The sequence below is a fragment of the Maniola jurtina genome, chromosome Z, assembly GCF_905333055.1.
Source record: "Maniola jurtina chromosome Z, ilManJurt1.1, whole genome shotgun sequence".
Lineage (NCBI taxonomy): Eukaryota > Metazoa > Arthropoda > Insecta > Lepidoptera > Nymphalidae > Maniola > Maniola jurtina.
In genome coordinates this window covers 13,327,628-13,350,195 of record NC_060058.1, presented here as the reverse complement: position 1 = coordinate 13,350,195, position 22,568 = coordinate 13,327,628, and the positions used below count along the sequence as shown (strand labels likewise).

Here is a 22,568-nt window from a genome sequence, read left to right as displayed (position 1 = left end):
TTACAACTCTAAACACCCGTGTGAAGCCGGGAAGTTAGTGAAATTATATAATAACATCTCATAGTTAAAAATGTTTCTGCAAATAAATTTGAATTTGATAAAAAGAAAAGAGCTTGTTAAACTTTAGAAGACAGGGCTATGCGAGCTGAATTGTACTTAATGCATTGTAACGAGAGTCACTATTTATTTAAATGTCTTTGCGAAGTGAGCCTTCTGTACCTGAAAGATTGGTACTATTAAGTATTCTGTAATCGATTACAGTTTTTTTAATACTTTAGTCTCAAGTCTGGGGGAAATTGAGCACTAAATACGCATTAGCGATGGCAATAGCATTAACATCTTTATGCCTTAACAACGACGGCATCCAACATGGAGTAATTATGTTTCGTACCTTACAGTGTTCGTTAATAGTTGCAGAGAAGAGAACAGTAGGATCACTTACTTGGGGAAATTGTCCAAGTAAAATTTTAAGCTACTATTGGTTTCGCTCAGAAAAACAGGTATCATTTAATTATTTGTATCGAATTATTTGAATGTCCTCCCAAAACCTACGCAAAAACACAGGTTCAATCCGTAGAGGTTATACGAGAGTTTTAATCTAAAAAACTAGTGGCAAAATAAATAATTTAATTAGAGCGTTATTGCTATCACAACATCTAATTATCTAGTTCATAATCCAAATACCGAAAATATGCGATATCGCTCCGAATCTCAGATGGAGACTAAACTAAAACCTTCAAAACACCCGTATTTATGCAAGTTCAATCTTGTTGGCCTCCTAGCAACAGATTGTATGACATCGAATGAGCCAAATATCGATTTTATCTAACTACCTTCATCAGATATTAATTAATTAATTTTATATAATTTTTGACTGCCGTGAAAAGCTAGCAGATAGACACAATTTAATATATTATTAGTGTTTTATAATTGGTTATTTAAAATCTTACCTCCATAAGACCTCCAAATTGATCTAAACTTAGAGAAGGATTGATAGTCTGTGGTGCCAAAGAAGGTATCATCTTTGTAGCCATCACATTGGTGGTCAATCCGAATTTGGCTTCCAAGAGGATGCATTTATAAAGTTCTGTAAATTGTTATAGTTGACTAAAAAACCTGAATAAAAATATCAGTAAAAATTTGTGTCCGACCATAGGTCGATTTCTGGCCGAAGTCGAAGTCGGAACTCATTAATCGCGTAGGTATAGCCACAATCTCCGGCCGAAACCGAAGCCGAAAGTTTAATAACCCTAAAAAAATCAGTTCAAGATTGGCTAAAAGTGAGTTAAAGAACAGTTTTTTTTAAATGTTTATGTTGACTGTTGTCTTATTGAATATATTGTCATGAATAATAAAACTGTCATAATGTAAATTATACTAAATATTTATTCAGTTTTTAAATATAATTAAACTCTCGCACATTCGCAACAGTTCATTCAATTGTGGCATTGACAACTTTCGGCTTCGGCAAAAACTTCGGCCCATTTTGCCGAAGGTGGTTTTTTAGCCAAAGGTGGCCGAAAGTTCGGTCGTACACTAGTAAAAATCCAACATTCGCTTAAAAGCTGCAAGCACACATAGGTATATTTATTACATAACATTTTCGCAATGCTAAACAACATACTTACGTACAATTAATAATTGGCGCTAGGCTATAATAAACAAATAAAAAGAATAAAATATAAAGCCTTCATTAATTGAAGTTTTCAATTTTTCATTTAAATTATTCTTAACAAATAACACCAGTCGGCAGCCATTGTGAATCCCCAGCGTCTTTCTACGTATGCTTCCTCCATCCCCTTCCAATATTTTCTACTTCTGTACGCAAAGCAATAATTCAACATTATTACAGATACATTACAGGTAACTGAATGTTTGAAATACAAAATTATCATAGTAACATTTCACATATTTTCGCTGCTGTTAATATAATTATGATTAAATATTAATGGAGATTTCGTATTGAGCCGACACAGGAGTCCGAAATAAACTTTTGACCAATGCGAATTGACACTGATTATATAAATAATCCTGAATATATGAAATTTGGTTGGCCATAAATTCTTACTATTTTTGTTATTCAGCCCAATTTAATTTCAATAAATATGTAACTGTGTTAATAGGTAAGACGGAAATCTAATTCCTCATCGAAGTGGAAACAAGATTCGCTTTGATTGAGTTCTGTACAACCCAGGTGTCAAGTCTACGGTTACTGCATACTTTTTCCCAGTAAAGTAAAATAGTGGAAATTTTTGCACCTACCGGGTATCTCATATTGATGGATTGTTGCATTCACCCCACAATCTTCACAATGTTAATCAATTATCATCATAAATATGAAATGTCTGATTGTTGGGACCTAAGCTTTTAAATGTTTTATAAAACTGTATGAGGTTTAACTTCCGACATTATAAGTACAGATATCACTAGTACATTTTTTATATTACTTTTTTACTGTTTTTATATTGTGGCTTTTGTTTTCAAACGATTCTTTTTAGCTTTAATTTATTGATGTGTTACATCTAACTAGTGAAATAAACATTTTGCTTTTTTATTGCACTAAAATCATTTGTAGCTTTATTGTAGTACCGTAATTGCTTCTAATCGAATCGGATTATTTATAAACCATAGTCATTTATTATTTTATATTATCGTTTATTTATTTATTATCTGTTTTGAGTATTTTTTATTTATTTAAATTATAAACTATTTTCTATCCAAGAGTTGGTGCTGCTGGTTAAAAAACTCAATTTATCCATAGATTTCGCGCGCTTGCTTACTGCACCCACGTTTTTGGAAGTATCTACCTCATTTAGAAAAGCTTGTTTCGGACTCCCGTGTGAATGTAATATTCAATGTTTACTTACTAACGACCCGAGTAATAATATCTGGGTCTGTGAGCCTCATCATGAGAAGCGTGGGAATTACTTCCTCCACAATGTGATTCCTTTCCAAGCGCATGAGTACCTTCTCATAGAAGCCTAGAATGAGGCTTATCACTTTAACATCGCTCGAGTTCTTCTCAAGCAGGATCCTCACTTTAGAAAGGATGACGTGATGCAGCGCCGCATCAGACAGACAGTCTGATACGTTCTGTACAGCTATAAGAGATGCCGTCTGAAAAATTAAACATTTATTCAATTTATTTGAAATAATATTACCGTCCATATTGAATACGAGTAAAATTTCTCATAGACTCTCAAAAACCCAGAGATAAATATTATTTAGTTTTCTAGACAAGAGTTGTGGAAATCACATTAACATGAACGGACCTGATGAGGTTTTCTGGTCAAGGAAGTAAAGATCTATCGCGAACTAAATAATATTTTTTTAATATTCCGTACTCGTTGCTTTTATGCCTAAAAGTGAGGTGTTAAAAGATTTTCTTTAAAAGGAAAGTAAACCGGAATGTGAGGTTTCCGACCTGAATTTGATGGCTGTGATTATCCATGGCACTGTAGAGAAGCGGCATGATCTCCTTGTTTACTTCGTTTTGCGGGCATTTACGCATCACAATATGCAGGTTTTCCAGCAGAGTGACAGTCGCCTGGACCGTCTTCGGCGAGTTCATTAGGTTCCTGAAATCCACCGACCTAAATCTGAACATAGTATGCGCCCTTTTGCCGATTTAATGTGAAAAGAAACGTAGTAAATTTAGTAGCCACATAGAATCGTAGAACAACGCCGAAACTCTCTAATATCGTTACCAAAATTGTGCATTTTAAAAATAATGTTCATAACATCGTATTCTGAAAAGAAAATATAAGGCAATGAAAAACATTATACAGATTAATTTTAATAGCATAGTTAAATGTTAAGAATTTTATTCTAGCAAAATCGTATTGATTTGCATAGGCATTTGAAATGTTAATTTAACATTTCAGATTATAAATACAATGTATTTTATAAAGTTACTTAATTCTTTTGCAAAAAATTCATACTTCTTGCTCGTAAATGCTGTTTCTTCTTAAAAAAAAATTCATACTCGTTGTATAGGATTTATAGTACTAAGGTTTTGTGAGCTGTTTCATTTATTATTTTCGGAGCTAAAAGCAGTAACTACAATATGAGTACACAGAGTAATTTATATGTTGCGGACACAATCCGCATGGACTGAGCGTGCATGCGTGGCAATGAATGTGACATAAGCCATGTCGACATTGCAAACATATCGTGCGTAGCATATCTATTGCTACAGGTGTCGCAGCATTTTCGGCGTAGCTTTTGAATGAACTACGCAGTTTTTAGTCAAATGACACAAAGGCCAAAACTAATATTTATGAACTTCACTCAAAAGCTCTGTGCAATGTCGACACTGAATATATTTATGGAGAAACAGGTCATTCTCAGAAACATCAGAAAATTATTGCATATAGTAAACAAGATTAGCAGTTTATTGGCATAGTAGTATAAAAATAATATGGGTGAAATTCTTTTATCTTTCAGAGTATTGAAAAAGTGATTTCGCTTAAATTTCTTGTCATGGATTTCCGCAAAGGGTTCTATGGCAATTCTAAAACAAAATTAATGCTGAATATATGAAGTTTAATTTGCTTTTAACAAATTATTCTCAGTACTAAAATTTTGTTGCTCAGCTTGTGTTTGCAACAGTCAGTAACAAAGTACCCAGTCAGTGACCGTTGACTGACTTCTGGGAATAATTCCTCCCTAATGGAGTTTATATGTAAATTATCGATCCCATCTTGGTTTTATTCAACATTAATTTTATGAGGCATAAAAATTAAGTCGACATAATTGTTCTACGATTCTTTCGTTACCACAACTATGAGGAGCTCACTTCAAAGCAGGCAGAACGAAGGTAACAAATTCATCCGGGGAAGCCTCGTTAGTCATCCAAATGACGGGCAAGAGTACTGCATCCAGCACTTCAGATGTCCTCACCTCTAGGTGCAAAGCTGGCCACACATGTTGCCAACGAAGTTTCTGAAAGTCATTCAATTATTCATCATATTGATCGCCCCTTCCCTGGCGCTTTACGACCTGTTGCTTTTAAGATCAGCGGGGTACATAAAACAGTAAAGCCATTCGCTGGGGCGAAGTTTTATATTATGATGAATAAAAAAGTGAAGACGAAATAGAGTGAAGTGAAAAAGCGAAGAAATTGGATTAGTTTATTATTAAATAAGAAGAATAATAATGAAGAAGAAAAACCTACTAGAAAAATGTTAAGTATAAAGAGAGTGCGATTGTTACAGAAACAAAGTTGCTGTGAAAAAGTGCTACTTGAAATTTCCTTTCGGATTTAATTGGAATAAAACAAGACACCAAGCTATTTGAAAAATTTAAAAGCTAAAATGAGAACAGACTGATAACACAAGTCGAAGAATCTACCATCTATGAATTAGGAAGGACATAATAAATTTATCAGAAATAGGTACTGAATGAATTTCTGAGAATATTAAATGAGTCAATGGTAAAGACGCTTATTCAAATTAGATATATACGAGTAAGTTCGCTAAGATTCGCATCAGCAAAAACGTTAAGCGATTTAATTACCTACTTCATTTAACATTTTCAGAGAATATTGTTAGCACTCTGTGTGTTTACAGAATAACAAAACGAATTTTGTAACGAACTACCAATTCTGCAATGGAATTTTGTTTCCATTTCGTAACATCCTAAAATATTACAACTCCCAAAACCGAGATATTTTTAAATATTTCATGGCGCATTATCAAAATTTACTATGTATGAAATTACTGGAAAATGTTCACGCTGTCCGCAGCACTGGAAAGTTTCACTAAAATTAACTATTTTTTGTAAACTCTTGCTCTTTTGATATCTCAATGTCACTATATGGCAAAAAGTTAACAAACAAACTGAAGACAAAAATTGGGCTCGGAGTGGTCCCACCTAACGAGTTTTTTATAACGATTACATTATTATTTTACAGTATACGCTTGTCTTTCATATTTAACTAATTCCTATAATATTACTATTATGGTAATATGGTACCTTTGGTATAAACGGGAGCGCTTCTAGCAGTGGGCCACGATAGAAATTCGCTTTCTGCACAGGATCCTTCATGGTTATGACGTCTAGGAATTGCATCGCTTGGATTGCTGGCTCACTCTGGCATCTACTACCATTGGGATACAACAAAAGTCAGCAAACTCGTCCTTAAACCGCACTTTGATTATAATAATCAAAATAGAATAGAAACAACGATATTGGAAAAGACCGTACTTTGCGGAAATCCATGATATTATTATTATACCGGAAAAACCTAAAAATGTGTTATGAGAACAAATCTACATAAGAAATAGTTTATTGTTTTTGAAACATTAATATAATGTTCATGTATGACATACTCTTATACGAATACAATATTAGCTACTTCCAGTAGCTCTCCCATCCTCTTTAAATTTTATTAATATTAAAGCTAGCTTCTGAAACTACTCAGTAGATTTGAACTCGCGATATTGCTGACGGCAGAATAAGCCTTGAGAAACCTGTAATGCTTCCGTTACGAGTTAGGCCACCTAGATCTGCAAGTATATCGTGCAACGAAGATTTTTCTGTGGAGTTAGCCCGACCACACTTTGGATGCGTTTTTGTACAAATTTGACTCGTTCTTCTCAATCGTTTACTCTTGACAGAGTGGTTGTGTCGTGGCTATGAACTCTTCAACGCTGCTTATACGACCTGCCCTCAGCGACTTCTGATGGTGCCATTTCGTGCACACACGGAAGTTGACACGCAATCCTGGCCTTCCAAGTACTATTATAGGAGCGCACAGACTGAGTACGTGTTTATACATGCGTGCATTTATACATGCGTGTAGTTCCGACGTGCGTATTTGAAAATCCCAACAAGTTAAGATTTCAAAATACAATTTCGTGCGTTGAACGTAAATAATGGATGTAGATAAATTGATTAGCTTGGTTTACGGACACAAATGTTATGGGACCAAGATAGGATCAAAGAAGAGTATTATCTTGAAAATACAGATTATTCATCACGCACCAAAGAGGACTTCACGAAAATGATATCACCTACTTAGTAACGTATTTAATTTGCACGACGTATTCATAGGTTTAGGTACGATACAAAGTCGCATCCAAAGTGCGGTTAACCTTAATCCAATTAGCTTCCATTGAATTGAGTTATTCAGAACTATTAACTAAAACTGTGACATTGTATTGGAGCGCATGTCGGTATATTCAATTTATTGAGAAAAAAAATCGGATAAAGTTTTTTGTGAGAAGCCGATGGCCTAAGCCGCATGTTGGAGGCACTGCGATGAAACTGAAGTTAAATGCGAATGCAAGGATGAATCGAATGGAAATTTGATAATAGAAGAAAATGTTTTACTTAAAGAAGTTGATTAGTGGCAGCAGTTGTGTGGTTGGTCGTGGGTGTGGGTCTCGGGACAGCAACCTCTGGACCGCTTCTTGAAGGCCAGCGGGGATGCGTGGCAATACCGCATTCACTTGTTGTTCCAACTGACAATATGCAGCTTATCAATACGAATCATGATCACGATAACATAAACACTTTTGAAATTTACCGTAATCGTAAAAAAGTAATATTGTGAAAGTCAAACTATTACATAAATTTACTGCTGTCATTGAAGAACTAACAAATAAACTAACACACTTTCGCATTTGATAGTGATTGTCAAACTAACAACCTACTTATAGTTGAAGAAGGTATCACCATCCAACTTTTCAGGTGTAAACTTGGAAAGACTAAAACTTCACACAAAAATTATTACTTTGTTTATAAAATTAATTCTTGATTTCTATTTACAATTACGTTCTTTTAATAAGCATGCCCACAGAACCCTATCAGCGTTTTATGAATTGAACGGACTTGATCAGCTAGTAGTGATGTATTATATGATTTTGATTATTGATATCTTCAGTAGACCACACTTTTCTGGCAGAGGCTTTACTATTTATTTATTCTAATTTCCCAAATAAGATTCTATAAAAACAGGCACTCTCAATTTATATGAATTATAATACCATTAATTAACAAAACGCTTAGTGGTTCGGATTTCTTCTGCTCGGAGACTGTAATTATTAATTCAAAGGTTATTTGTGTCTATTTTCATAAAATGTTTAACATCAAAATGTTGTTCACTATTTCTAAGATTTTCGTGTAGCTTATATAAAGTAGGATGGATTCAGAAATTAAGTTTCTGTCATAATTATTGTTATCATAGTTAGTTTTAAGGTGTAAACGTGATAAATAACAGTTATTGGCTATTTTTCAGTAATTTTTCTTTATGGACGTAAGATCTAAATTTGAATAGGTCTATATGAATATAAAAAATCAACAAAATCTTTAAATAATTTCTTACTACTCACAAACTCTATCTGCCTCAAGTACAGCATTGGGTTGTTATTGGTCTGCAGTAGAGACTTGCCGTGGTTGAAGATGGCGCACATGACCAGACCCAATGAAAACATATCCGATAGGATACTGCATTGGCCGCTCATCTGGACTTCCGGAGCTGTTCAAAACAGACAAAGAAGTGTGGACATGTGGAAAATAGTGGAGAATGATAAGATAAGGAAAACAGAAGACCGGGTATGGTGGCTCATTAAAAAAGATTTGTCCAGCAGTGAACATCCACAGGCTGACGATGATGACTTGAGGATAGCTCGAGCAGGAACTTAACTTAGCGTTAATTTTAACAAATTAAAAAATATAAAAACCTGCAATTATTAGATGAATTTGCAATTGAAAAATTGGTACTTAAACAAAATAAAGGAAAAGGAAAGAATCCATAGGAAAGTTTGTAAACTATTAAAGAATGACTGTGAATTTTAAACTACAAACTCAAGCTATTTCAGTAACGTGGAAAGCTTCCCTTTGAAGTTCTAAGAGTAACTTTTTTCCTGATTAGAAGTTTTCACTTCCAAACTTTTTCAACACGACGACGACTTATTTAAACTAAAATTTAAACAATTTATATTCTTTATTTTTACACAACCCTAAAGTTTGCTTGCTTAGCAATCATAATAACCAAATGTGTATCAACATAAATTACATCAATTATAAAAAGTTTATTATTAGTTCATTTATTAGCACACACAAATAAAACAAATCAAGCATAAGTCACATTGAGGTCTACGTAAGAAGACGTCTAGTCTGACATGTTACGTAGTTAGCTACTAGAAGATGTTTCATTGTTTTCGTTTTGTTTTTGATTGATGCCTAATTTGATTACGCCTACGAATAAAAATTACACCAATGAGGAATAGAGGTAGATAATTTATTATAAAGTTAATTTAATTGGCAACATTTAGATAAACCGTGTCGCATTAGTTCCTAGGTATTGCACAACAGTAAATAAATGGTATAAAAAATAAAAATTGGGTACTGAGAAGGTAATAAGAACAGTTATGCCAATCTTACCTAAGAAGTCCAAATTTGGTTGTGCTATCTTAGCCACTTTTATGGACCAAGGCGGTACGCTCACCACCTCCAATGGATCATTTCCAATAATGTTCTCTGTGGACAATATTATTACTTTGAAATATTTTTGCAGAACTAGAAGCCTAAGTGCGACAATGCTTTTTTACAGCATATTTTGTGAAGCTCTCTTAAGACAGCTCCAGAGAAAAGAGTATCAACTTGAATAATAAGCCGATTATTACTCGAATAATCAAAATTCAAAAATTTCATGTGGCCAACTACTAATGGACTAACTTATTATTTTTGAATTTTAATTTGGAAAAATTTGAAAATCAATGTACCCATCTATCTGGTGGGTATTCTATAATATTTATCACAAATAGCTACTTTAACAGTCTTCAAACTCATTGTTACAAATTAATTGAATTATCTCCTGCCTCCGACAATATCGAGTAACAATCGTGAATAGGTTAATTAATCTGAAACTGATTTACATTACAAGGAAGGCCTTGTTCATGATAAACTGTTAGATATATTAGTAACATATAGATACTTCATTACTTTCAAGATACACTTAGAATAAAGTAATTGTATGAATCGTTTAAAATCAATTAGAGCCTTTAATTGGATCCCTATCGTAATGCTTGTAACTAATTACATAATCGTATTCAATTACTATTATACTATAGCCTCGATAGCTCAACGGTTTAAGGAGCGGACTGAAATCCGAAAGGTCGCCGCCGGTTTAAACCACACCCGTTATACTATTTTAGTACCTAATCCTACCACAAGCTTAACGCTTAATTGGAGGGGAAAGGGGAATATTAGTCATAATGATAAACTTGGCAGGTAGATTTTCTCACAATGTAAACCTCTTAAGAAAAACTGGAATGAACCAGTGAGTTATTGTTAAAAGTAAACAATCAACAGAGCTTAGAGGTATATATATTACAACTGACAGCCTAATTTAGTGCCCCGCAAGTATGGCCTGGCCACTCTTTCAAAATAATGAAACATGTGGAAGTATATTTCAAATGTAGCCTATCAAATAAAAGGAAGCTTCTTTGTACCTGCAATTGTACAAATAAATGATTTTGATTTTATAATAATTAATCTTGCCTAAAGGCAATATAAAATTCTCATTGGACTCATACTAGAGTTCACTAGTGAAGGAACTCTCAGTTTGATCCTAAATCGACGATTCGCCAAATATTAGGCTATGGTGACATGAAATCAAAGAAAAATAGGGCTACTTTAGGTTTAAAATTAAAACATACGAGCATAGTTCTTCATTATTTATCAACAACATTTCTAAAAATTATGAAAATTGGACTACATGTACGGGGAGAAGAACCTTACCGCTTTTTGTATGAAACTTTACAACTAGACGATACTCTTAGTGCCGGACTATCATTCCATTACTAAACTGTAATTGAATTTACTGCTCAGGCAGCACTGGCCGATGTCAGATTATATTAGGTGAGCTTTATGAATCAATGCCGGCTCAACCAGCTTACATACTTCATTAAGCCCTATCAATGCTCGAATAATAATAAATAATCTTTGATATTATGCTTTGATGACATCAGTGGTCATCAAAGCATAAAACAGAGTCAGACTCGCACACCGAGGGTTTCGTACTATAAAAGAAGTACAAGTGTAAATTAAAAATTTTCAACACCCCCGACAAGTGAAGGTTACAGTAACTAGAAAAGAGCTGATAACTTTTAAACGGCTGAACCAATTTTTTTGGATTATAGCTAAGAACACTCTCGATCAAGCCACCTTTCAAACAAAAAAAGTAAATTAAAATCGGTTCATTCGTGTAGGCGCTACGATGCCACAGACAGATACACAGATACACAGATACACAGATACACAGATACACAGATACACAGATACACAGACACACAGATACACAGATACACACGTCAAACTTATAACACCCCTCTTTTTGGGTCGGGGGTTAAAAACGGTAAGAATCACTCTTGTTGACGAACCGCAAAACTAACTTTGTTTGTAGAGGTTTATTGTTGATATCAAAAAACGATGTTAGTTATAGCGTTAATTTTATTTTTTCGGCAAAATATACCTAAATATCTATAGACCATAATTATTTCAGATTTTTAGATTAATTCCGGAGTGTGTGCGCTTTAGTTCATTTTAGCTTATTTAAGAAAAATGTACGAAAACTTATCGTGGTGGTTATATAGCTCTAACACGGCAAGATAAATAAAAGCTTGTAAGCCATAATCTTAAATATTCATTAGTTTGACATTTGAAAATTTATTTGTACAAACGTACACCCGGCAAAGCTGAATCGACTCCTTAGGTAATTGACGGTAGGTATAGCCGATCCCTGCCTAAGGTCAACTCATCGGTCTACGTAGGAACCTACGCAATTTTCAAAGTAATTAAAATTTGATCCCGACTTAGGCGCGGCCTTGAATCCGTATTTTGTACGGTATCCGAGTCGTTATTGTATATTTGTATCGACTGTATTTCGTCTATCTCCAAAGTTAATTAATTACGTAAAATCAATCATGAGAAGCTATTTACAGTATGGGGGTACCTACCTGTTTGTAGATTTCTAAACCCTTTTAATAGAGTCTTACTCTAACAGTAATAGGTATTTAAAAGCAGAATAATTGGTTTTTTTGATAGGTTTTCTTTTTAGTACTTCGCACTTAAAATAGAAATGGAACACTTATGCAGTCATCTCTGTGTGTGTGTCTGCCACAGTCTAAACTCAGATGGATTCAGAAACTTAAGTTGTGTAGCGAAAAGCAGTGAAATGTCGACAGTTTTCTGAAAAATATTTCTTTTTCTCTCGAATCAAGCATGTTAAGCTTGAAAGCTTTTACCAATCAAAGTAAAAAAAACCAAGTCTAGACATTTGGATTTTAGAGCTATATTTAGAGCCACAACGTTATCCTCGTGACAGAAATGTATAAGGATTTGAAGTTAATAAATTACCAGTATAGTAGTATAAACTTCCTATAGTTTGCGACAGGCTGACACGGCAATTAAGCCCCACACACCGGCTCAGTCGCCGCATTAACGCGGTGCGGGAGTGCAAGGTCGTCCCTCCGCCTCACACCCTGATTGCCATCTATCGTGTACTATAGGTATTTGTTGAAATATTTTATGAATTATAGAAAGATCCCAAATCTGAGATGAGAATCTCTTCTTATTAAAAGAAACCGTTAAGGTGATGGTGTTCACACATGTAAACTCGGAAAGGGAACTTTAGGCTTAAATGCTTACCAACGAACTCCAGTCCAAAAAGCTTCCAAGTGCCTCGTCGGGTGACCATGATCACTTGTGGACACAAGTTGCGATGGATTTGATGCGAGTTGTAGTGCAAGTAGTGGAGTGCTTCGATGATCTGAAACGTTCATGATTATTACTCATCTACACCTATAGTACATATAGAGGGTGTAATTAGAACACTAGCGAAAATTTAGCGCTATATTATACTACCTAAGCACAATCCAATACCAAAAACCATTTGCCTTATACTTTTAATATTTTTCAAACCCGCATTGTACAGCGTGAAAAGCTCGGTCAATGCCCCACCTACAACGTGGCATTGACTTTGTAGCACTTATCTACACATCGTTCGTTGACCTCTAGTCTCAGTTATTAATTACTTACTAGTTTCAATACATATATGAAAGAGAAACGTTACTGACTAACTGATCTATTAACACGTAGCTCCAATTACTGGATGGATCGGGGTGAAATTTGGTATGCAGGTAGCAATTATAATGTGAACATCCGCTAAGAAAGGGTTTTCAAAAATTCTATCCCTAAGGAAGACAGTTCCATCCTTAATATATGAACTATGAAGTCAAATTCATTGTCTGAACTAGTAAGCATCGACTGCTAGAAGAGTCTAGCAAATATCGTCACAGAACACGATTTTATATTGTTATGTCCAGTGGCTTCCAGTTACGTGCTTGAGATCGTCGGTCCAACAAGGGGGTTCCTCCAATGCTGCGCGTTCCAATATGGGGTCACCAATCTAGCACCGAAACTAACTCCTATCGGATCTTCGAGCTGAGTGCTCAACCAAACCACACTACCTAATGTAGTAACAACAGGTAACAAGATATTCAAGGTTTCTTTTTCGATTTCCATCAAGGTCTTGTTATCATCTACAGTACTGTCTGCCATCCTCAAGTTCTCTAAGTAGAATAAGTTCTAAGGCGGTGATTTTAGAATGGAATAAATTATACGTATTTAAGTAAGTAAGTAAATAAGCCGGAAAGTCTGTCCTCCCGAAAATAATCTCCGAGAAACTCTAAAATATAAAACTTATTTGAAAATTTTAACAAAGAAGAAAAGCTAAGTTCCTATTGTGAATATTTAAGTAAATTTTAAGTTCCTACCTGGTGTCTGAAAATAATTAATTGAAAGCGGCTTATTTCAGACGAGAAAGTTTACGGTGACAGTTTGTTTACTAATTCAACTTGTTTCACTTAAGTTGCATCTGCATTTAGCGCTTTCCATCTATTAGGTCCGAGGTGTGAAAATGTGCTTTTAAGTGAAGAAGGAAGTTTGTTTAAAATTGTGGCAAAACGTTATTTAAACTGGACTATTGTTTAAAACCTATCGCTAAGTATTCGCCAACCAGGCGTAAATGTAGTAGGTAATTCTATCTCCCGGCAATACATAGTCGTCACTTTATAATGTCATTGTTATCTAAAATCAGAGCACAGCTATGTGGTTCTGTACACGAAGAGACATATTTCTTAAATCAACTAATATCTTATGGGTTTCTACGTATAACTTAAGAAATCCAAGCACTTCGTCTCTGTTTTCCATAGCGCGTAACAGCAAACGTTTTCTTGTATCAATATTTTGAAAGGCCATTTTACGTAATCTATAAAACACATCTCACATCTATAAACATAGGTATCTATGAATTTTTTGGCTTACCATGTCGACGTGCTCTTTTCATTTTAGATTATTACCTAGTACTCCTAAAAATTTAATATGCAGGGCTTCTTCTATTTGGGTGTTTGTATAATATTATTACACAAACTTATTATATAATATTTTGTTGTATTACAATCGACAGTCAGTTATATTAATTATACGTAAATGCTTGGTTGATTATTTGGCTTACCGGAATAATTATTATTAGGTATACGATGTTGTTATTATGTACAATTGTGTACAATAGGTAATTAATTTGCTCTAATAATAGTAGTGGCATATTATTTAATAGTAGTATCCGTAATATCTCACAGTGCGAAATAGAATTTTAACTTTTTTTTCAAACGCAGCGAGGTTTGCGAATTTAGTTTGAATTTAAGTTTTGTTCGTCCATGTGTGTATTGGTCGATGTCCCGTTGCGTGGACCTCAACCGCACGGTTACTCACTCACAAATCACGTTGAGACAGGCCGGTGTTCCGGTAGTAGCAATAGGTAATTTATTCAGTTCGCTCAAATGGTGTGACGAGGGAATCCATAGACTAAACGCTGACTCTTTAGACTAAACGCTGAGGTAGAATCCGCTTTCCTACATTTTGCTGCCCACTTAAGTATTACTTAGAGAGCCAATGATCCATGTGGCAAAGCGGAGCTTTTGTACTAGCGCCTTTGGCTGCCCCCGTATTTTACTTGGTAGCCCTTGCCTACTTATCGCAGGTTTAGGGTGGTGTGCCTGCGGGTAGTTATGAAGCGTTGCCCTATCCGATAAAGTATCATTCCTTTTGTTTTTCCACAGGGGTTTTGCCAAGTTGTGCAGGTTTTAGTGTGGAGTGTTACTGCCTTTTAACCTCCACGACTCCAAGGGGTACTGTATAGTAAGTACCTCAGAGCCTCGTTCGTTGCTTGGCAGGGTGCATCACGGCCAGGTGAGGTTTTCTTGCCATTTTGACAAGTGTCGCTGCTTCCCCTGACATGATGTCAGAGACATTTATAAATTATTTTTTATTTTGTTATTTAATTAAGTTTTATTGCCAAATTTTGCAAGTTGAAAGGAACCTTGTAATTTTTGCCCATGTTAATTTTTGTATTCAACAATACTAAATAACATTGCGCCTTCATTATCTGGTTATGTTCCTTTTATATTAATTACTATTCCTGCTAATTTTGAGCAAAATCTCAGGAATAAGTCTCGGCTTGCGATGCTGTGGTGAGGTTGATGGGCGAAAAGATGTTAGTGCGGCCCATTACACCCCATGTGACTCTATCGTCAATAACAATACAGGGGTGAAAATTATAGCTGTAAAATGTGAAGTTTATTTCTCGATAAACGGAGCTTAACAACGCGAAATAACAACATTACACGTTTAGTGAGATTGAATGGGTGCACAAAGGCTGGGTGTAGAATGGGTGATCTAAACGGCTCTACGAGGCTACGCATATACTGCCACATAAAAGGCACGTTGCACGATATTTCCCTTTTTATTTTTTAACCCCCGATGCAAAGGGACGTTTTAAGTAAGTTTAACAGACATGTTGTGTTTTGTGCATTTTAAGCAATTAAATATCACTTGCTTTAACGCTTTTTGCAGGTGTGGTCAGAGCTGGCTGACTTGCCGAATTTTGTAGGTTTTGATAGCATTAAAAAGATCCCGGTGCAATTTGGAAACAGCTTTTATTCACTTGTACTTGTCAAAAGCACGCAACGTGATCTATAGTACATCTAATATATCTATTTGTGTTTATATTAAACACCTCTAGGCTCTGGTGCTAAGCAATCAACTCATTTAGCGTAGAAAGTGCGCGGAAGGTTGGACTATTAGACCGTTGTGTACTGGAACCCGGTTTGTGTTCGATGACAGCGAATTACAGTAGAACCGATGTAGGCTTACCTGCAGCAGTCCAAAGCGCAGTTCCATGTCCAGGAAGTGATATTCTCTGGCATAAGGCGGTCGTTGCCCCGGCCCGTGCTGTTGCAGCGTCTGAGCGGTGGGAGGACCCAGTGATATAGGATGCGGCATTATCGGCAAGAGACCTCCGGGAGGTATTGGTGATGACTCCTGTTACCAACGAAAGAAATGTTTAAAACTTTATCACATACACACATGCCAGGGGTTTTCCCACGACCCATTCGTTTAACCGATTTTGATGAAATACGGTGCCCATATAGACAGCGTCTGTAAAAAGTAACCTGTATCCGCCCTTGAGATGCACCCAGATGCAGATATAAGATACTTTTGTCCAAAAAAATTCAAATAAATATCTAGTACCCACGGAAATTTTAAAATCCTATCCTTTATGAAGTGGTGATATATTTGTTACAGAAATAGCTTGCTTCCTGGAGACGGACATAGGCTTCTTTTTGTACCGGAAAATCAAAGGGATCCACTGGTTTTTTAAAAACCTAAATCCACGCGGACGAAGTCACAGGCATAATGTCTAAATTGTATGACTGTGAATGAATCCATCCATTTCGATGAAAAAACATTAACGTCTTTTTCCTGAAATGAAGTCAGTTCTCAATTCAATAAAATCTACACTTTTGTGAAATATACTATTTTCTATTTTCTATATCACATTATTTTGCCTTGAACTACCTACTTCTGAAAGAAAAGTTGAATGTACTGTATTATTTGTATCACGCACATGTTAACATTCCCATGTTATGCCGTTCTGAATTCAAAAAGCCTATATAATATGGAATGTAAACCTACAAGACATATATTTATAGGTACTGGGAGATGCATATCAGTTTTCAAGTCAAATGGTAATAATAGCAATTTATTTGAGCGAGGGCAGTGGAGTAAACGGCGCGGGTAACGCGGCTCTATGAAGAAATAATAACTTCATACCAACCAAGCCTTTTGAGCTTGCCAACCGAGCAAATTGAAAAAATAATGTGCCCGCTTTTCGTGCTGGGGGCATTTTTGATCATTTTTAGGATTCTGTAATCCATACCTCAAAATAGAAAAAAGGAACGCTCATAAAATTACTTTGTAGTCCGTCTATCTGTCTGTCTGTCCATGTCCAGGCCTTTTTGATCCGAAACGGCTTGAGGTATCAAGTTGTGTACTAAAATCAGATAGGTAAAAAGCTCTAGATTCCTCCTACATCATGGCTAAAATTAATTAATATCCTCTATCTAAATAAATCCTTTCTAGTTAAGCTTTTGTATTTTTTCCAAGGTTAAAAAAATAAAAATATTTTGCTTTGTTTTTTATTATTAACTAGCTGACGCCCGTGACTTCATACGCATGAATAGTATTTAAAATCCCGACGGAACTCTTTGATTTTTTGGATAAGAAGCGTATTCACTCTCCAGATCTCTAAATATAACCATGCAAAAAATCACCCCAATCAAATTGCCCCGTTGGGACGTGATTATAAAGAGCAAACCAACAAACCAATACACCAACAAACAAACACGCTTATACATTTATATTATAGATAGTGATGAGTAGTGATAACCTAAGTGTAAGTAATAGAGACACATCTTGTATGAATATTGTTAATTCATCCAAGTGACACGTATTTTTAAGGCTCTTTTAAACAGGTTCAAAGGGAAAGAGTCCGTGAGACTCCACGTGCACAGTTGTTTAAATTAAAAAAAAAATTCAGGTCAAGGACCCATATAAACATGACTTAATCTAGGTAGGTTAAGATAGGAAGGTACAAAAATACGTTTTGCTTTCAAGAAAACCTTGATGAGGTTTGAACCCTTAAATGTGCTTCAGCTGAGCCAGGAACCATTGTGGGCCAAAACCATTAGTTGTGCACTCAAAGGCTTTTAAGCATCTTACAATCAATCATTCAATCCAGCAGCACCCTAGAGACATATTACGAAATTCTTGTCTACAATATTGAAGCATATGGATTTAAGCATGTAAATTTATGAAAACTACGGATACCGGCGTAGTAGTAGCACACTACTACGCAAAAAAAAGACAAAGACATCTTCGAATGCCTTTCTAGTGAAAGCCTTTGGGGCATATCAATTGGATGGTTTCAAACATTCAAAGTCTATACAGGACAAAGGTAGAAACATTTTTTGTGTTTTATTAAAAAGAAGATGTACGAAACAAATATTTGTCTATTATTTTCTCGTTCAATAGTCATAATGGCAGCGTATTCTATAAATAGCCAAGTTTCTTGCTGGTTCTTCTCCGTAAAAAAGTCAATCCGAGCCTGCATGATGATAAATGCATTTAACTATTCAAAGTTTACTTCAATAAAATATTTCTATTTCTCCAATGATTCGCTTCACTTCTTTTTAAATTTCAAGCGCCAAGCTGCACAAGCACATTTCTCGAGGATTTTTCAAAAATTGGGGTCCAAAGGTGCTGTAAAGACAACACGGAACGTTACCGTCACGGAATACGAAGCGTCTGGAAACCTATCCTAAAAGAATGGACGAGCTAAGTTGCTGAGAGCCACTGGATACAAGAAGCACAAGACTATTCTAAAATTCTGAAAGAGCCTTGAAGATCCTAAAAAATGAAAATGTTTAGCAGTGGACCTCTATCGGTTGAAACAATGTGCATTGCAGGATTTTTTGGCCCGATTTCGCCTTTTCGGGTAAGAACAGAATCATCATTTATGAATTTAATAAAAATGGTTTATTACGGCGAACCGGATTAAAATGTTACCTTCGTTGGTAAGTATTTACGATGGATGGAGAAACTTTCCGACCTCTATTATTTGTCCCTGAAAAGGACCTTTTTATTAGGGCAGTTTGTTTTAGAACTATTCGAAACATTCAACTTTTATAGCCAACAAAATTGATTTATTTTTTATGAAGGCCTATTCACTGTTGTAAAACTACCAAGTACTCAGGATTATACTCACATTTATCGCTACTGTCTCCTAAAGTTAATAGCCATAGTATACCTGTCTTTAATACCTGGACAGTAGGTACGTGTTGATTTTAACAACTTATTTATCTATTACATCCACAGTAATGTAGCTATGCAATTTTTGAAAGTTCAGAATATCTCTCCTGAATTCCTTGATCACCTTTCCACGGAGAGAAGTTTGGTTGAGAACTAAAACGGTTCGCAGCCACTGAGTTTTTGTCTTTGTTATTTGTATGGGATTACGTAACAGGGAGCTCTATACTAACCATAAACCAACCTATAGATCCAAATCCTTACTTCCATATAAATATTATATGAATGCGAAAGTGTTTGTGTGTCTATTACTCTTTCATAGTTTCATTGATTTTAATTTGGCAAGGAGGTAGCTGTATCGATGTAAATTGGGGGTTCTCATGCCAATGGCATGGCACCTCCTGCGTCGCCAGCACGTCATTATACAGCAGCCTAGTCAAAGTGAAAGTCAAAGTCAAACTATTTATTCAAAAGAGGTACCATTTTACCTACAGTTTTTGATGGTCAACCTATGAGGCATGTCTTCTTATTCTACTCAATAAATCACTATCACTACAGTGGTAAATTATTTTGACGATTCAAAACACGTGTAAAAGTCTACTTGAATAAAAATCTATTCTATTCTATTCTATCATCATCTCCAGCCTTGGATCTCCAGCCCGTCTTGTACATTATATTATTAACCAAACTAAACATAGCTCATTGGATTGTAGGGGTTTGTTCTATTAATAGCCTTATGTGAATTCTCTGATGGAAATCAATAATACTAACAACCATCATTCCCTGTGTATAACTATTTGTCGTGATAGCCTAGAGATTAAGACGTCCACCTCCTAATCGGGAGGTCGGGAGTTCGCTTCCGGGCACGCAACGCAATGTTTATTCAGTAATTAAGTAATTTTCGAGTAAGTGGGAGAAATTTTTTATAGCCATATTTCCATAATAAACCTACAAGGGTAACTTTCATAGGGGTCAACAAATAAAATAAATATTACGAAGAGAAAACTATAGGTTAGAGACTTCACTCCCGTACGAGTTTCGAAAATCCAGCCTTGTTCCTTGTCTACATTATAAACGGAACCTCTGTGCAGAATTCCAGTTTTCTAAATCCAAGGTTTTGGGCTGGGCATTGATGAGAGTCAGTGATTGACTCAGGATTTTTTATATAAATACATTAAAGGTGTACTCACATGCCAAGCGAGTATGTTGTGTAGACTTGCAAACACCGACTCGGAAGCGAAGGCGTACGTGTTGTGTCCCTCTTCAAGAGTATGTATTATCTGCAACATCCTGGGATGGCGCATCTCGTCCAACTGCAGGACGCAGGCTTTTATTCGATCCAGCATAGTTTCCTTCCGTTTCGGCTTGTACACCTTGTCCGCAATGCGCTTATCGAAGACAAACACGGAGCATTCCTGTAAAGGAAATAGAAACTAAAATCACCTGGGAATGTACATTTTGTAGTCGAGGTAAGAGGGGCGTTGGAAAATGTAAAATGGAAAATTGAACACAAAACTTTTCCAGATACCATGATATGGAAAATTGCTTAAAATTTAGAGGTGTAACGTGCTTGGGATAACCCCCGACCTCCCGAAAAGAAGGCCAATGTAGTCACCACTCACTGAGCAATCACCGGGCACGCACCTCTAAATTTTTGGAGCTATATCCCGACCAGGTTTATGATGTACCGGAATGATGTCATTGTAATTTTTTAAATGTATGTAATTTGTTTTTAAAATAAACAAGAAATAAATAAATAATATGCGATTTCAGCAATTTAATATCACTTGCTTTAACGGCGAAGGGAAATACCGTCAGTAAATCGGAAAGTTCTTCATAATGTTCTCAAAGGTCGATCGGATGTTGATGTCCATGATGAAAAATACCTAACCGACCAACTTTTGCTTCGGGGTGCAAGGGAGTTATTATATACTAGCTGATGCCCGCAGCTTCGCCCGCGTGGATTGGTCAGATCCCCTGCAGCATCAGGATTGAGGAGTTGGAATCCAAATTTTTTATGAAACAATGTCGCAAAGTTTCTCTATCGATTAAAAAAGAAATGACGCAAATCGGTTCTGAAATCTCGCAGATTTCGGTGTACATAGGTAGAAAAACACAACTCCCTTTTTGAAAGTCGGTTAAAAAAGTAGCCTATGTTACTCCCTGGTCAATCCTCTACTTGTCTGTGAAAATCCCGTCAAAATCGGTTCAGCCGTTCCGAAGATTAGCCTTTTCAAACAGACAGACAGACAGACAGACAGACAAAAATTTTAAAAACGTGTGATTCTGTTATAGTATCGTTCAAATAACCATATGACTTTAATATGCAGTAGTTATTTCGAAATTACAGACAGACACTCCAATTTTATTTATTAGTATAGATTAACGTCAACTGTATCTACTAGCGAATACTCGACGTGCTCTACTACGCTAAAAAAAGTTTATATTATTGTTTACGAATTATTGCCTTTCTCATGAAACGGTTTTGGGGCACATAGGTTGGATGGTTTCACGGACATATTTTTTGTGTTGATAATTAAAACACATTTTTTTGATTACTGACCAAATGAAAGAGATTTTCAATTGAGCACGTAGGTATGTTTTTTTACAAATAAAAAAACGGCCAGGGGCTAAAATTCTACTCTCGGTTAAAAGAAACATTAAATGTTAGGTTGCTATAATTTTCACAAAACATAACAGCAATTTGGTTATTTTTTGCTTTTTTGGGTTCGTGCTAAAACAAACAACCCTAAGGGCGTTTGTGCACTCATTCGTATTCAATTCGTATTGTTTTCGTAAAAATATGATTCATACAAAACGTATGTACGCGTGTGCATTTATTCTTATTTTTATGATTCGTATTTGACGGATTTTTGTATTTTTCCCTATTTTTACGCAAACGATACGATTTAATACACAAACGCCCTTAGGCGGATATGTATTTTGATCGGCAATTGCCAGGCATTGGTAATGCATTTGCGCCCGAACGTGGCATAGAAACGGTAGGTACGTTTGTGCCCTGTTAACGTATGGCGTACCTAATAACAAGTAATAGCCTAGTGGTCAAGATTTAAGAGGGCTCTCTCCGTCACTCGTTTCATACAATCGTAGTTCCAATTTCATTTGAATATTAAGCAACCAAAGTCCATGAAATTTTGCAGACATATTCTAGAAACTAATATCTATGTCTGTGGTTTTCCAGATTTCTGTTAAAATATTCGGTTTCAAAGTTACGCGGTCTTAAAAATTTACATACAAATCTTTGAACCCCTGTAATTTTAAAACTACATATTTTTAGAAAAATCTAAAACACCACAGACACAGATATTAGTTTCTAGAATATGTCTGCAAAA

The 22,568-nt window shown here is 35.5% G+C and overlaps 1 protein-coding gene across 1 annotated transcript in view; it reads right to left on the bottom strand.

Moving 5' to 3' along the window:
* LOC123880546 (SCY1-like protein 2) overlaps positions 1-22,568 on the bottom strand; it is a 111,591-nt gene that overhangs the window by 5,573 nt on the left and 83,450 nt on the right. Inside the window, exons 3-13 of the mRNA XM_045928720.1 lie at positions 20,406-20,630; positions 16,222-16,389; positions 12,658-12,778; positions 9,391-9,486; positions 8,337-8,482; positions 7,336-7,466; positions 5,977-6,100; positions 4,799-4,944; positions 3,425-3,593; positions 2,868-3,117; positions 951-1,087 (exon numbers count right to left, since the gene is read on the bottom strand). Coding sequence (XP_045784676.1) covers positions 951-1,087; positions 2,868-3,117; positions 3,425-3,593; positions 4,799-4,944; positions 5,977-6,100; positions 7,336-7,466; positions 8,337-8,482; positions 9,391-9,486; positions 12,658-12,778; positions 16,222-16,389; positions 20,406-20,630 — 1,713 coding nt within the window. The remainder of the gene's footprint in view (positions 1-950; positions 1,088-2,867; positions 3,118-3,424; positions 3,594-4,798; positions 4,945-5,976; positions 6,101-7,335; positions 7,467-8,336; positions 8,483-9,390; positions 9,487-12,657; positions 12,779-16,221; positions 16,390-20,405; positions 20,631-22,568) is intronic.